This window comes from Cetorhinus maximus, chromosome 7 (genome assembly GCF_964194155.1).
Source record: "Cetorhinus maximus chromosome 7, sCetMax3.hap1.1, whole genome shotgun sequence".
NCBI lineage: Eukaryota > Metazoa > Chordata > Chondrichthyes > Lamniformes > Cetorhinidae > Cetorhinus > Cetorhinus maximus.
The window spans coordinates 80,477,172-80,494,605 of NC_135885.1; the positions used below are offsets into that span (position 1 = coordinate 80,477,172).

Genomic DNA, 17,434 nt, shown 5'->3' on the forward strand with positions numbered 1-17,434 from the left:
CGGCAGTCTCAGCCCTGTTGATGCTGCAAAGTCCTCCTTACCAACATCTGGGGGCGAGTGCCAAAATTGGGAGAGCTATCTCACAGACTAGTCAAGCAACAGCCTGACATAGTCATCCTCATGGAAGCATACCTTACAGATAATGTCCCAGACATCACCATCCCTGGGTATGTCCTGTCCACCGGCAGGACTGACCCAGCAGAGGTGGCGGCACAGTGGTATACAGTCGGGAGGGAGCTGCCCTGGTAGTCCTCAACATCAGCTCCGGATCCAATGAAGTCTCATGGCATCAGGCCAAACAGGGGCAAAGAAATCTCCTGCTGATTACCATGTACCACCCTCCCTCAGCTGATAAATTAGTGCTCCTCTATGTTGAACACCACTTGGAGGAAGCACCGATGGTGACAAGGGCACAGAACATCAATGCCCATCACCAAGAGTGGCTCGGTAGCACCACTACTGACCGAGCTGGCTGAGTCTTAAATGACATAGCTGCTAGACTGGTCTGCAGCAGGCGGTGAAGGAACCAACAAGAGGGAAAAATATACTTGACCTCATCGTCACCAGCCTGCCTGCCGCAGATGCATCTGTCCATGACAGTATCGGTAGGAGTGACCATGGCACAGTTGTTGTGGAGACAAGCCCCCTCTTCACATTGAGGATACCCTCCATCATGTTGTGTGGCACTATCATCATGCTAAATGGTTTAGATTTTGAACAGATCCAGCAACTCAAGACAGGGCATCCATGAGGCGCTATGGGCCATCAGCAGCAGCAGAATTGTACTGGAACACAATCTGTAACCTCATGACCTGATATATCCCCCACTCTACCATTACCATCAAGCCAGGGGATCAACCCTGGTTCAATAAAGAATTCAGGAGGGCATGCTAGGAGCAGCGCCAGGCATACCTAAAAATGAGGTGTCAACCTGGTGAAACTATAACACAGGACTACTTGCATGCCAAACAGCATAAGCAGCAAGTGATAGACAGAGCTGTGTGATCCCACAACCAACGGGTCAGATCTAAACTCTGCAGCCCTGCCACAGCCAGTCATGAATGGTGGTGGACAATTAAACAACTCATTGGAGGAGGAGGCTCCACAAAATATCCCCATCCTCAATGATGGAGGAGCCCAGCACATCAGTGCAAAAGATAAGGCTGAAGCATTCGCAACAATCTTGGGCCAGAAGTGCCGAGTGGATGATCCAACTCAGCCTCCTCCGGAGGTCCTCTGCATCACAGATGCCAGTCTTCAGCCAATTCAGTTCAGTCCACGTGATATCAAGAAACGGCTGAAGGCACTGGATACTGCAAAGACTATGGGCCCTGACAATATTCTGGCAATAGTACTCAAAATTTGTGCTCCAGAACTTGCCGCATCCTTAGCCAAGCTATTCCAATACAGATACAACACTGGCATCTTCCCAGCTATGTGGAAAATTGCCCAGGTATATCCTGTATGCAAAAAGCAGGACAAATCCAACCCAGCCAATCATCGCCCCATCAGTCTACTCTTGATCATTAGTAAAGTAATGGAAGGGGTCATCAACAGTGTTATCAAGTGGCACTTGATTAGCAATAACCTGCTCACTGTTACCCAGTTTGGGTTCTGCCAGGGCCACTCAGCTCCTGATCTCATTACAGCCTTGGTTCAAACATGGACACAAGAGCTGAACTCCTGAGATGAGGTGAGGTGAGAACGACTGCCCTTGGCATCAAGGCAACATTTGACCGAGTCTGTCACCAAGGCACACTAGCAAAACTGGTGTCAATGGAAATCGGGGAAAACACTCCACTGGTTGGGTCATAACTAGCACAAAGGAAGATGGATGTAGTTGTTGGAGTTCAGCCATCTCAGTTCCAGGACATCACTGCAGGAGTTCCTCAGGATAATGTCCTCGGCCCAACCACCTTCAGCTGCTTCATCAATGACCTTCCTTCTATCATAAGGTCAGAAGTGGGGATGTTTGCTGACGATTGCACAATGTTCAGCACCATTCGCGGCCCCTCAGACACTGAAGCAGTCCATGCCCAAATGCAGCAAGACCTGGACAATATCCAGGCTTGGGCTGACAAGTGGCAAATAACATTTGTGCTACACAAGTGTCAGGCAATGACCATCTCCAACAAGAGAGAATCCAACAATCGCCCCTTGATTTTCAATGGCATTGCCATCACTGAATCCCCCACTATCAACATACTGGGGGTTGCCATTGACCAGAAACTGAACTGGACTAGCCATATAAATACTGTGGCTATAACAGTAGGTCAAAGGCTAGGAATTCTGCAACGAGTAACTCAGGAGTGTGATGGAATACTGCCCACTTGCCTGGATGAAAGCAACTCCCACAACATTCAAGAAGCTTGACACCATCCAGGACAAAGCAGCCGCTTGATTGGCACCACATCCACAAACATTCACTCCCTCCACCTCTGATGCACAGTAGCAGCAGTGTGTACCATCTACAAGATGCACTGCAGGAATTCACCAAGGCCCCTTCGACAGCACCTTCCAAACCCAAGACCACTACTATCTAGAAGGACAAGGGCAGCAGATAGATGGGAACACCGTCACCTGGATGTTCCCTTCAAGTCACTCACCATCCCTGGGTCAAAATCCTGGAACTCTCTTCCAAACAGCACTGCAGGTGTACCTACACATGGACTGCTGCAGTTCAAGGAGGCAGCTCACCACCACTTTCTCAAGGGCAACTAGGGATGGGCAATAAATGCTGGCACAGCCAGCGAAGCCCACATCCTGTGAATGAATTTTTAAAAAATTAATAAGAGTTAAGTTAGGGTGAGGTCTCAGCAGAGACGTTGTGAATGAAATTTGCATTTTTAGATAAGCGGAGTAGTGTTTGATTTTCAAAGGGACATGATAAGATTTTTACAACTGGTGAGATAAATAAGGCAAGGTTATTATGTTGATTTTTCCCAAAAGTGCTGGCTATAATAACATGAAAGACATTTATGTTCTGGGAATAAATAATGTCTAAAGACAAGTAGAAGCAATGGGATTTACAAATCAAAAAGGGAGAAATATTTTTAAAGAAGGAAGGAAGGCTGTATGAGGTGTGGCCATGTGAGATCTTGGAAGGTGGCTGTCTGAAACAGACTCGTGGAAAAAAGCCTTTAGCAACCCTGAAGAAGTTTGCTGTTCCAGTAACCAAGTTATGTTAAAAGCCTTTGAAATTCCATTGTCGAGTGGGTGCTTGTGGTAAAATTGCTGGATGACTTTATGGCTAGAATCTTTCGTTTGGTGTGTGGGGGTGGGCCCCGCATGCCGACGCATAAAATGACGCGTGGTGGCATCAGGTGTGCGTCCCGACGTCACCGCGTGTCATTCCGATCTTCAATTCGGCAGGGATGCACTGGAGTCGGCTGCGTGCCTGCCAAACTGTCAAAGGCCTGTTAAGGCCATTAATAATCTAATTGAAGTAATTGTCAGGGCTGCTCGTCCAACCTTAAGGTTGGCGGGCAGGCGAAGAGCCCAGAGGCCTTTGCATTTTTCATGGAACCTCATCCACAGGCAGGCTGAGGTTTCATGAAGGGTTTATTAATTCAATTAAATGTTCCAAAAAATTCATGAACATGTCCCAACTCATGTGACAATATCACATGAGGGACATGCCTGAATAATTTTATTTATTTTTTTCAATTCTCTCAATGTGGTAGTGGGCTCATTACCTCTGACTTCAGTGCACAAGCTTTCTCATAATAAATATAAATTGCAAAATCATTGTGATAATGTGGCCAAGTTTCCCTTGTGGATTTGGACAGCCTGGCAAATACCACCTGACGTATCATAACAATGGTAACCCAAAACATTCCACAAATGAGCTTGCTGAACTTCAATGAACATCTTCAATACTTTCAGCCTGTGATTTCCTTTAAACTTGTGCATATTCATTTTGTTTTAAAATGCAAGACTTATTGTCAAAAGGGCTTTGTGAAAATAAGTCTAATATCTTGAAATGTGATGTTCACCTTCCACTTGCTGAAACGCCTGTGTTTAATTAGCTAATTCTACCTTGTACAAAGTTGGAATGTTCCAATGATGGTTTTTGCTTAATTTCCATAGACTATATAATTTAATTTTTATAATTCAAATGAAGAAAATAATTAGCTGTCAAGGTAAAGAACAAAAGAAAAGGTGAAAGTTGTTTTGAAAAAGATGACATCAAGGTGAAGAGCAGCTTGAAATTCAGTCATGCTGAAATGTATAATCGTTGGGGGAAATAGAAAGAACTGCATCCTGACTGTTAATAATGTTTTATTAATTTCCTGCAGGTGATGGTGACAGATGGCAGCTCCTCTCCAAAATACTCCACTGTGTGGGTTGTGGTACATGTGTTGGATGAGAATGATAATAAACCCCAGTTTCCTCAGAAGGTATATCAAATTAAACTTCCAGAGCGGGACCGCAAGAAACGGAGTGAGCCCATTTATAGAACATTTGCATTTGACAAGGACAAAGGGCCCAATGCAGAAATTTCCTACAGCATCGTGGATGGAAATGATGATGGGAAGTTTTTCATTGATCCCAAAACTGGAATGGTGTCCTCCAGGAAACAGTTTTCAGCTGGAAATTATGACATCTTGACCGTAAGTAAATGCCAATATTTCTTAAAAACTTTAACCTCTTTGTTTTAGGTTTTAAGCTGAACTTAGATATTCTCTCAGGTAAAACAATGGGTTATGGCCATGAACCCAATATCTAATTATGCTATAATCTAATCTAAAGGTATAGCTAAGGAAACTACCTTGTGATCGGGACTGAAAATAACATCTTTTGGACACTTTGAAGTGCTACTGTCTGAATCTTTGCTGTGAGCATCTGTGATGAGCTAGCAATTACCTTGTTCAAATAGTCATTTGGTAGTACAGAACTTGAATATTGCTGAAAAAAGAGACATGCCTAAGCTTTTTGTCTTGCACTCATTTGGACACCTCACAAGAATACCAATATAAGGGGAAAGCATCAATTTATACTGTACATGAAGAGATTACTGATTGGTAGGCAACTGCTGTTGCCATGGAAAGTACACCATTGATGGTGACTGATAGTTAACTGCCAAGCATTGTTTGAAATTTAAACCAGGCATCTTGGCCCTGATTGGTCAAGGCATTGCCCTGAAGAATGAGTCAGCGAATTGCTGTGACTTATTTTGTTTAGCTGAAACAGGCACAACGTGTGTACACGTTCCTTCTGTCTGCAAGGAACAGGGCACTGTGTATTAATATATGTAGCTTCCAATACGTGTAAATGTGTCACATTGCGAGCCCGAATAACAATCTTAAATTGTTTGTCAGCGTAATTCTTAGCACACTGAGGATTATTTAGCAAATGTCCGATCGTGGAATCACATCTAATGTTGGACACTGTGTTTTGAGTTTTGCAAGCACAGGCTGGTTGGGTATGGTCTGTATCTTGCAAGTGTGAACAGCGACTGGGACATGCTGTTTGATACGATCCTACAGTCTTTGGGACATACGGTCTACATACCTAGCATCACACTGTCACTGAAGTTCATATACCACATTACTCATTTGTGTGATAGTCAGAACATCTTTTTGGCTTGATGGCAGCAACCTGTTAGTGGCGAATACCACTCGTGTTGCTACTGCATAGTAGCAGCATGAAACAGGTAGCTTCACCTGTTGCTCAAATTTTTGAGATACCTTGCTCTTCAAAGTCATTCTGAGGTAGACTGGGCACTTTATAGGGCCAAAAATGATGGCCTTAGGCCCATTCATGTGTTTGCATGATACACAGCACCAGATGATGTGATCAGGGCAGCCATGATCCTGCAGGATGCCTTTTATGTGCCCTATTTCAGCCTCAAGCTCGCATGGTGAGCTCAGGCCCTATTTACAAGGTTGCCAATAAGGCCGATCCCAATGTGTATATTGACCAGTGAAGGTAGGCTTGCTGCAGAGAACCCCCTGGCAGATTTCTCAACTACTATGTCAAGGAAGGGGAGTTAATTTGACTGCTCCATTTCAAAGGTGAATTTGAGCAAGGTGTCCTGATGAGTGCAAGATGAAAAGCTTGGGCATGTCTCTCTTTTCAGCAATTTTCCTATTGTCACAAAAGCACTTTGAATGCTGAGAATCTGAAATATAAACAGAAAATGTTGGAAATGCTCAGCAGCAATGTTCCCTGTAAGCTGTGCATGACCACTTGGCAACCTAGAAGTTACCACGCAGGTCACTAATAAGTTGTGGTAGCCATGCACAAAAATTGAAATGAACAGATGACACATGAAAAAAATAATTAGAATGGACATTGCTTAGCTGGATAGGCAGCATCTGTGGAGAGAGAAACGAAGTTTATGATTCAGATTGATGAACGCTTTTCAGAACTAGAAAGCGGTGGAGATGATGAGTTTTGAAACAACTACAGGGGCATGGCTTGAAATCAGTTGCTAAAGGTAAACAAACACAATCTAGTGAACCACCCAATTTCACAAAAATTAATCATTTTAAATGACGCTTTGATCCTAATGGCAGTTTGTGATTAGTATCTTAATATGGGCCAGGGAAAGAGTAACTGGAAAAGGCCTGTGAGAGGATGGAAGACACGAGTGATTAAATGACAAATGATGTGGTGCAAGGCAAAAGGGGTGGATAATGAGACAAGCATAGAAGCAATACATGGATGAGGAGGAGTTGTAAGTGGTTGAAGCAAAATAGCAGAGGAGGAGGGAAACATGGAACAGTTGACAAAGAGTAGAAGGTTCCTCTGACCAAAGAATGTGGTAGAAGAAAAGAAGGTTGTTCCCAAGGTGTGTACTATCCTGGCAACCATGTACGAATAGGACACCCCCACCCCAGCAATAGATCATATTTTCTCCACTTGCTGTGGCTCTGGTGCAGGACCAATACCTACTGCCCAAAAGAAAATCGGGGAGCTATTTAAGATCTAAAGTTGTTAAACTCAATGTTAAAGCCGTAAGGCTGAAAAATACCAAGTAAAAGGATGATGTGCTGTTCCTTGAGCTTGCATTGAGCTTCACTGGAACAGCATAGAAGCCAATGACAGATATTCTCTATTGTTCCTAATCATAATGGATAATAGTATCAAAACTTGGTTATTAACATTCTCCCATTGGCTGCAAGACAGAGGAGGATTTCCAATCTTGGTGAACTCCTCTTTAATCTAAAATCAATGCCTTAACATTAATCATATCTAAGTCCTTTTCATGAAAAAAATGACCAAAGGCCCTGTAATACATCACCCCAAAAAGGATTATTTTGTCAATTGTTTTGCTTTGTTTGTTGGATAATGGAAAACAACCAGAACGTGGCTCTGAGATTGGAGTATACCAGTTATTAAGGATTTCTGCACATATACTTAGGAGTTACTGTTGTAGCAGGAACATATTTCCCAAATATATTTGTATCACTCTGCATTTGTGTGTTAACAAAATGGATCAAGGTATGTTTCACCTGGGCAGTTTTAACTATCTGTAATGCACCCAACAGGGCACACTTTTCCAGGCTGTAAACCAGTGTGGCCTACTATTTCCGAACTGGGAGTAAAAAAATCTGTGCTTCACATGAGCTACTAAAAGCATTGGAGAATTATCTCTTTATTTCAAACATATTTCCTGTAAAAATGAAGCAAAAAAGGAATGTTGGTCCTCCATTTGTGGGATCTGCTACAGCCAAACTCCAGGCAGTAAAGGAGGAGACAATAGTGATGGTGGATAGGATAAAAATAGAGAGAAGAATTACTTAAAAGAGCAGCCCTCAAAAGTAGGAAAGTCACCCAGTTTGGATGGGATGCACCCTAGGAAGGTGAGGAAGGAGGAGTGGAGACTGGCCACAATTTTCCAAACCTACTTAGATGAGGGGTGATGCCACAGAGGACTGAAGGATTGCAAATGTTACACCCCTGTTTAAGAAGAGGGAGAGGGATAAACCCGGCAATCACCCGGCCTAACGTCAGTGGGGGGAACCTTTTAGAGACAATAATCTGGGGCAAAATTAATTGGTACTTGCAGAAGTATGAGCTAATAAATGAATATCAGCATGAATTTGTTAAAGGCAAATCGCGTTTCACTAATTTGATCAAGTTCTTAATGAAGTAACAGAGTATGGCTGATGTGTATAAGCTTGATGTGTGTACAGACTTTGAAAAGGGATTCAACAAAGTACCATAAAATAGGTTTGTTATCAAAATTAAAGCCCGTGGGATTAAAGGGATATTGGTGCTACAGACACAAAATTGGCTAAGGGACAGAAAACTGAAAGTAGTGGTGAACAGTGTTTTTTCGGACTGGAATGATGTATACGGTGATGTTCCCCAGAGATTGGTATCAGGACCACTGCACTTTTTTAATATATATTAATTACCTGGACATGGGTATACTGGCCATAATTTCAAAATTTGCAGATGAAACAGTGCTTGAAATTTAGTAAATAATGTGGCGGATAGTAACGGACATCAGGAGGACAGGGACAGACTGATAAAATGAGCAGACACGTGGTAGATTAAATTTAATGTAGAGAAGTCTAAAGTGATACATTTTGCTAAGAAGAATGAGGAGTGGCAAAATGAATTCAGTTTTAAAGAATGTGCAGAAATATGAGGTGTCATGGAACATGAGAGAGAGACATGGAGGTGTCAAATCTTTGAATGTGGCAGAACAAGTTGAGAAGGCTTTAAAAGTGCATTTTGAGATCCTTGGTTTTATTAATGGAGGAATAGAGTATCAAAGCAAGGAAGTTGCACTCAACCTTATAAAACAGTAGTTAGGCCTCTGCTGGAGTATGTGATCAATTCTGGGCATCAAACCTAAAGACGGATGTCAAGACTTACCGTGTAAAAGTGATTTATTAAAATTATACCAGTGATAAGGGACTTCAATTACTTGAAGAGACTAGAGAAGCTGGGGTCATCCTCCTTCAAGCAAAGACAGTAAAGAGGAGATTTAATAGAAATGTTCAAATCATGAACAGTTTTGTTAGAATAAATAAGGAGAAACTATTTCAAGTGGCAGAAGGATTGGTAACCAGAGGGCACAGATTTACGGAGATTTAAGGTAATTGGCAAAAGCACCAGAGGTGATATGAGGAAACATTTTTTAATGCGGCGAGTTGCTTTGATTGGGAATGCACTGCCTGAAAGAGTGGTGGAAGCATTCAGAAGAGAATTGGATAATTACTTGAAAGGAAAAATACTGCAGTGCTGTGGGAGAACAGAAGAGGAGGGTGAATAATTTGATGTCTCTGCCAAAGAACTGATAAAGGCATGATCAGCCAAATGACCTCCTTCTATACTGTATCATTCTATAATTCTGAGTGCTGGGCATTAATGGGCAGATTTTTTTTTCTTTGTTCATGGGATGTGGGCATCACTGGCAAGGTCAGCATTTATTGCCTATCTCTAACTGCCCTTGAGGAGGTGCTGGTGAGCTGCCATCTTGAGACGCTACAGTCCGTGTGGTAAAGGTATTCCCACATTGCTCTTAGAGAAGGAGTTCCAGGATTTATTCTCTATGACAATGAAGGAATGCGATATGTTTCCAAGTGTGACTTGGAGGGAAGCTTCAGGTGTTGATATTCTCGTGCATCTGCTGTCCTTTTCCTTCCAGGCAATAGAGGTTGTGGGTTATGGAGGTGCTGCTGAAGAAACCTTGGCGAGTTGCTGCAATGCATCTTGTAGATGGTATACATTGCAGCCACTCTTATTGAAGATGGTAACACCTTGCACTGTGTTCAGTCTATACTTTATTTAAGGTATTGGGGTTGACACTAACCATGTTTTCAATAATGCAAGACAGGTGAAAGGCCAATAACATTTAGAGTGGCATAAAAGTTGAAGATTTAGAGTATCATGCATTTACCTGGCAACTTATGTGGCTCAAATGTTACTTGCTATTTATCAGTCTAAGTCTGAATGTTGTTCAGATCTTCCTGAATATAGACAGGGGCTGTTTCATTATTTGAGGAGTTACAAGTGGAACTGAACACTGCAAATATCAGCAAACATCCTACTTGGTGGAGGGGAGGTCATTGACGAAGCAGCTGAAGATGGTTGGGCCATGGAATTGCCATGGAACTCCTGTAGTGAAGTCCTAGGGGCTGAGATGATTGGCTTCCAACAACCATAACCATCTTCCTTTGTGCTAGGTATGACTGCATCTGGTGGAGAGTTTCCCCCAGGAATTCCCATTGACTTCAGTGGATCAATGGTACAATGGAAGAAATATAACAAAATGTGATAAATATGTGATAAATCTTCAACTTTTATGTCACTGTTAAACTGACTGGCCTTTCATTTGTATTGCATTATCTCTAACATGCTTAGCACGTCACTCCCAATATTGTAAATATTATGAATTATAGACTGAATACAATGAACAATCAAATGCAAGATGTTGAGTTTAATATTCTTAATTCTTGTGTAATTTTATAAACTTCTGCTTTGCTGTTATGGGTTGTGATGTCTTCTAAAATTCATTTTTGGCTTTAAAATTAAGTTGAATAAGTCTTAACCTTATTATCTGAAGTCTTAATTATCTAGTACATTCATTTTCGGTAGATTTGGTGTTATCTTTTTAAGACAATGGAATTAATTTACTCGTATGACATTTACTTAAGTTTGTATTCTATTTTTGTTGTTTTCATCATTGATATCAGATTAAGGCAGTGGACAATGGAAGACCACAGAAGTCTTCCACTGCACGTTTGCACATTGAGTGGATTAAGAAACCGGAACCAGCTTCCATTCCCCTCAGTTTTGACGAACTGTTTTACAACTTCACAGTGATGGAGAATGACAGAGTGAATGAAATTGTGGGCGTGGTCACAGTTCAGCCAAGTAACATTCCTCTTTGGTTTGATATAGTGGGTAAGTTATCTTGTCAGTGTTTTTGAAATTCCCATTTATCGCATTGAGATCCATTTAAAACCATAGCTTTTATATCTATTTTAATCTTTGAGTACTAAATTTTCCTGAAATATTTTGAATTTTTGAAATATGAAATTTGTGGATTGATAAAATTATAGTGGTGATATAAAAGAAAATGAAAATAAGGACCACAGGATATTCCTTTCTTTGCAAGGTGGAATTTGAACTTTAAAGCTAGATTTTTGCTACTGAGGTGGATAACTGGAGTCAGGGAATTTCCCAAATCATTAGGCCTGCCTTGGTTTAAAGAGACAGGAATTGCACGATTTTCGCTCTCGGGAGGTGGGTAGGGAATGGAGTCAGGCCCACCAACCCCTGAAGCAGATCCTAGGTGGCTACTAGCATGGGCAAGTGCTGAGGTGGGCTGGTTAGAAGGCCCACCTCGGTTCTCTGTGACTTCATCCCGGTTGTAATAAAAGCATTTAGGCTCTCTAACCCTCATTGCTCACATTCCCTCAACCCCACCAACTACAGATGGTCCCTCATACCCTCCATACAAACGCAATGTCAACTCATGCCCCCCACAGTCACTCCCCAAGGCCTCTCATATTCTCCATGCCAACTCATGCCCATTCCTTGTTATTCAACCAGCATGCACTATGTACATAACCAATGAAGCGTATAACAACCTTGGCATGTGTGGAACTAGAGAGAAAAAAAAACACCCATTCAAAAATGTTCTTTGGAGAAAAAAATGAATTTCCACCTGTCCTCATTATGCATGCTTGACTGAGAGCCCAGACTACTAAAGGCATGAATTCAGCAGGAATTCTGTTTTGACAAGTGAAGTGAATTATTGACTTTGCTCAATTGACATCTTTAAGTGATTATAATAAGTTGTTCCTACTGTGATCTCTTTTGTCAATGCCTCAATTTGGACAAAATTAAGAGATGCAAAGTGTTTGAAGCCTCTGTTGTTGATACTTTAATGGTCTGCCTGATTGACACTTTTATAGAGTTGTAAGAACAACACTTTTTTTCAATGTACATTTTTGAACAGGTATTTTTGATTTTCTCAGCAGTTCTACACTTGCCAATGTTTATATATGGCTCATTGGTTATGCATATTGGGTGAATGGGCATGGAAGGGAAATTAGTTGGCATTGAGAGTATGAGGTTACATGGGGGATGACTGAGGGCCATGAGCTGACATTGAGTTGGGATGAAGAGGATGAGGGACAATGGACAGTGACTGGAAAGCATGGTTAAGGCCTTCCAAACAGACCTTTCAAAAGGTTTCTGAGCCCAGACTATGGTTTATGACTCTTCTGAGGGGTCATGAACCATGAGTTGTGGAGAACCTGCTCTGACTCCGCAAAAATCGCAGGGGGCTAGGAGATGCCTACCCCCACAATGGAGCCAGCCAGGCCAGGAGTGCATTGTGCAGGCTTTCTACCCGCACCCTTATCCCATGCCAGCGAAAATTGCCAGTGCTGGGAATGAGCGTTGGAATCCTAGAATTGGGTCCCAACTACCATTTTAAAATGACTCTGGAGTCATCTGACTCCACAAAAATCCGGCCCTAAGTCTTTAAGGTCTCTGTCATTGAGATTTGAGTTTTCAAAACTTGCCGATAAGAGATATCGTTACTTTCATAGAACCAACCATATTTGATAGATTAATACTATCTTTCATGTCTTTTCTTGGTGGCTGTTGAAGTTCTGTTATTGCTAATAACCCTGTTCCATGCTGTAGCTTATCCATAAAGATTTGGATCATCAAAAAATGTGTTATTCATTGGTTTAAGAGGTTAGCTGCAGCATGTAAATGATCTGAGAAATAAAAGCAGAAATATGTGTGATTTAGTACACCCTGGACTGTATATCAAGTCTATTAAATCTGGTGTACAATAAACAACAACCTAGTCACTTACAGGACATTATGTTAGTTTCTCTATGACCTGTGGAATTTGTATTCCGAGTCTAGTAACTCTGTGTGACACTCATATCATTGCAGGTGAGTAGCCTGGGATATATAGCATATATGTTTGGCATGGAAACAGTTTAAATCTTTATATTTTTCTCCCTTTAAGTACACTATGATTTGTTCTTTTCTGTGAATATTTCTAGAATGGCCAACTATCTCCTTGTACTGTTATGCGATTTGCTTTTTTATTTGTTTGGACTCCAGGCTCCATATGTGACTTTACATCCCTTTCTGTTTTCGTTCCAAAGACTCAACTGAAAATCTTATATTTATTGTTTGATGTGAGGGAAGTGTTTAATGAGCTACTTAGTGATGTCCATTTGGTTTTTCAAAAAATTATTTTCCCAAACTGAAGTGTATTCCTTTGCATTATGTCACAATGTTAGTAGAACTAATATTATGCATTTGTTCCATGAGTATCACACACACACTAAAAATCATCGAAGCACATGGTTTGTTGCCATTTAAACAGACAACATTTCAGGCTTTCATCCATAACTTAGTCAGTCCACCATGTCAGTTAGTTTTTGGGAAGATTCTTGTCACTGTAATGAGGAAGATCACATTCAAGATATTCTGTGACCCAGATGGAATTTGCATATTGATTTGACTTGCTCAATTTATTCCTGCATTAAGCAACGTCTTTCTTTAATTAAGAACATCGCAGGATGCATCATTTAGAGCTTGGTTATTTATTGAGTTGTATTTTTGTTTCTTAAAGTCCTTTTAAAAATAGAATAACACCATTGTACAGCATCACATTTAAAACTGACAGAACTTGTCACCTGAAGATTCTGTTCTTCATTGATTGATGCTTTAGCTTGTGTGCATGTAGTACAAGTAAGCCTTCAGTTACTTGTTGGTCACTAACTGCCCTAGTTTCAAAAACTGAAGGCCGGAAAACATGCCCTTTAAAGATCAGGTGCGATTATTTTTATATTTTATGTGTGCATTTAAGTAATGGTAAATTGTATCTTAATCCCTAAAAAGCATATTTTTCTTAAAATTATCCCTGTTAGAGTTAGATCAGCGTACCTGTATCCCAGGTGACTCTCTATACCTCCACATCAGCTGAATCGTCAGGCATGTTTGTGAACCAAAATAAACTTGTGACTCTCCCATAGCAATCTGTGGTCAGGCTGTAGTCAGAATGAAATGTCTTTGATCTGTTTTGCTCATCTATTTTAGAATGCAATGTGTTTTAATTTATGCCTCAAATAGGGTGGACAGGTTTCTGCAGTTGAATTGCAACTTCAATAGCTCTACCGTTAATAATACTTATTAGTGGAACTGTATTGCTCTTAAGCATTGAGCATTATCTGTTTACCAATTCATATGCTGGATTAGCGGAGTGCTTACCCTGGATTCTTCAAGGATGGGACTGAATTGTGTAAAACGAGAACAGTGAAAAATACTTCATAAACTTAATACATTATGACCTTCCCTGATGGTCTAAAGAGAAAAGACATGGTCTGGTGCAGCAGTAAGCCAAATAGGCCAGAATATGCCAGACTTGATCTTTGCTTGGTACTGAGTTAGTTAAGCTCAGCTGAGGCAGCAGTTGGACTCTGTGCCTCTGAACTGGAGAGGTGGGGTGCATATTAGCCAGTGTTCCCAACACTGGTAGCTATCCAGTGATTTCTTCTGGAGAATAAATTGAATAGCCTGATGACACTCATTATCTAATTTAGACATGATGAATGGACATTTTAGAGAGCTGTCAGTGCCCATAGACCCATATTCTGCCAACGTTCAGCACCTTCAGGTGAGAGGAGACAATTGTGAAAAAACACATTGTGAAGCATCAAAATTATAATTTTTTGAAAAAAGTTCCAGTAACATGTTTGCTCATTGTTGGTACTGACTGAATTCATTCATATTTAAAATCCTGAGTGTAGTTTACATTTTGTACAGCATAAATACAAGTAGAAGCGACTTTTGAGAAAGATGAAGCACACTCATAAGGTCTTACATGTTATGGTATGCTTGGATGAATGTTCAGTTTATGGTATATGTCAAGTTAAAATGCTATAATTGCATCCTAAACTTTCTTGAACTCTTTTTCTAACTAATGTTTCCCATCATTGTCCTTTTTGTTTCTTCAATCCTTTCTTTCCTGTCTTTTTTTTCTCCTTTCCTTCCTCTTTATGCCCCTGTCTGTCCCCCCTTCAAGGTGGGAAGCAAGCTCGAGAGATGTTCTATGTTTATCAGACAGCTTGTGGCCAGAACTGTTCCAGAGAAGGTATCGCTACTCCCATAAAGTCTCTGAAATCACAAGTATATTGTCTATTTCAAGAATTTTCTGATGCTCTCATTGTTCAGTTTGGCATTAAACCAGTTGTTTATATCACATTGATATAAATTTTGATTTTTATTAGGGGTTTTTCATTCTTGTAAATGTTTTCATTGTGAGGTCAGGGATTGCATGCAAGGGAAGGAATAATTTTCCAGTTTGAATATGTGATGCTTTAGAATTCTTCAGATTTTACCTCTTCCATGCATGTGTTGAATTATAAAATAAGGTGGTTCATTTTAGTGATGAAATATCTATGTTAACACTAAAAAGAATTGTCATAGTATTGCCGAAGTCTGTTGCAGAACGTTGTTCGAATTCTCTATGGCTACTGAAAAACTGGTTCCTCCCTTTGGGTTATCATGTATATCCAACCACCATTTTATTCTTGCTGAGTAACATATTTAAGTATTAGTGGATTAGGTTGGTGTATTAGCCAACTAGTTATTAAATTATTCTACTAAATATTTGCATATCCACATGTGTTCAGCATAAAGGACTCATATTGTAAGACATATTTTATCAACACCAGTGTATTTCAGTTTGCTATAAGTAACCTGAATGAGAATAGGGACACCTAACAGGTAACATCTGATGGACCTTCATATCCAAAATGCAGGTATGTTGTTAGACAGAGCAATTGCTAAGAGAATATTGGAATTCTAACTAGCGTATCTTAGTGAGAACATGATTCATTTTAGGAACATAAAGTGCATTAGATGGAACAAATTTGTCCTTTTTCTAGAGATGGGTGCCAGCCACGTGCCTTCTCCCTATATCAATTATTTTATTTATTGGCTGCAATTGAGAATTGCCCTTTTGTAAAATCTGAGATGACAAAGAACTTTTAACGATACAAGTTCCAAAAAAAAAGTTTTCTGCTGCAATGTCATGATCATTTCATCCACGTGATCAACTTAAATTTTATCTATATCTGCTTTGCAACCAAAATTGAGTAATTACATTATCTTTGAAGATAGTACAAGCCCTATACATGACATTTTGCTTATTTGAAATTTGGACCTTCTTTCTGATAAGCCTTAATCTTTTTCTTTTTCATTATCACTGTAATTTAAAAACGTGCATATATGATGTATTTTATGGCTCTCTTCCTAAATTTTCCAAGTCCAGTATTTTGAAATATATTTCCAGTTTGGCTCATGTGCAGTTCATTGAAACATTTGCCTGCTAAATGTGGATTTGTACTGGAAATTCAAATAGATTTTTGGCAATGTTTAATTTAATGTTTAATTTAGCCCAATGGTGACTTCTCAATTTTCTTGAAAAAGTTATTGGAAAAGAGTAACAAAGCATTTCAGTTATACTTGAAGTTTAAAAAGCCATAAATCAGTATTGAACCACAAAGATTCCTTAAAATTATTACGTGCTATAGTTGCCCTCTTGGCGTATCTTTTGAGGATAATGTTCAGGAGAGAATATATGCTGTGTATAAACAATAGATAAGTGTCAATTCCTTTGTTATATTAAAAATACAACCTTTATGCAATATATTTGCTAGTCATATGGATTCCATTTCTGTTGAGTACTGGAGTCTGATATATAAACCTTTTCAATGAAAAAAATATTTGACAAAATGATCCTGCACTGTAATGTAACAGTTCCAAGGCTGCCTCATCTCTGTGAAAATGTACTTATTTTCAGTACATTGCTTGGGGATAGAAAATCACACCGTTGAGTGTTAACGAGGCTTCTTGCTGATCCAGCTTTATGGTTTTGCATTTGCAGACCAGGATACAAAAAATCCACAGATACGTTTATGGTAGAGGCCTTGCATTACCAGCATGTGTGTGTGTGTGTGTGTGTGTGTGTGTGTGTGAGTAACACTCCCCAGCAGTAAATAGCAATCATGAAGATACAGTGTTGAATCATCCTTGGGGAAGAATGATTTGGCTAGGTCCTTCACCCAGTTTTTAGCATAAGGGTGTGGGAAAATATCCATCCAAATTAACAAGCCAGAATCAGAGGATAGGTAAAGCGGGTGGCCTGTAGCACCAGAATGTTACCTAGCTTTGAGAGGACGGAAAGGTAAGTGTAATGAATAGTAAGTATAGGTACTTTATGATTTAAAACTAACAGGTAGCAATTATAAGACTGGTATGACAGACAAACATGATACAGGAATTATGCATAATTAGCAGTGTCTTAAATGTTTTAAGATATAACCAGTTGATCTCCTATGACAAAAGCAAAATACTGAGGATGCTGGAAATCTAGAACAAAGACAAAAATACCTGGAAAAACTCAGCAGGTCCTACAGCATCTGCG

General features: G+C 40.2%; 1 protein-coding gene across 3 annotated transcripts in view; it reads left to right on the forward strand.

Moving 5' to 3' along the window:
* LOC144682893 (protocadherin Fat 3-like) overlaps positions 1 to 17,434 on the forward strand; it is a 689,075-nt gene that overhangs the window by 465,868 nt on the left and 205,773 nt on the right. For 2 of the 3 annotated variants that reach the window (XM_078545759.1, XM_078545760.1), the window contains exons 5-6: positions 4,299 to 4,613; positions 10,659 to 10,869. In XM_078545759.1, the coding sequence (XP_078401885.1) occupies positions 4,299 to 4,613; positions 10,659 to 10,869 (526 nt within the window). Of the gene's footprint in view, positions 1 to 4,298; positions 4,614 to 10,658; positions 10,870 to 15,028; positions 15,098 to 17,434 lie in introns of all 3 variants that reach the window. The other variant, XM_078545758.1, reaches the window with a different exon arrangement.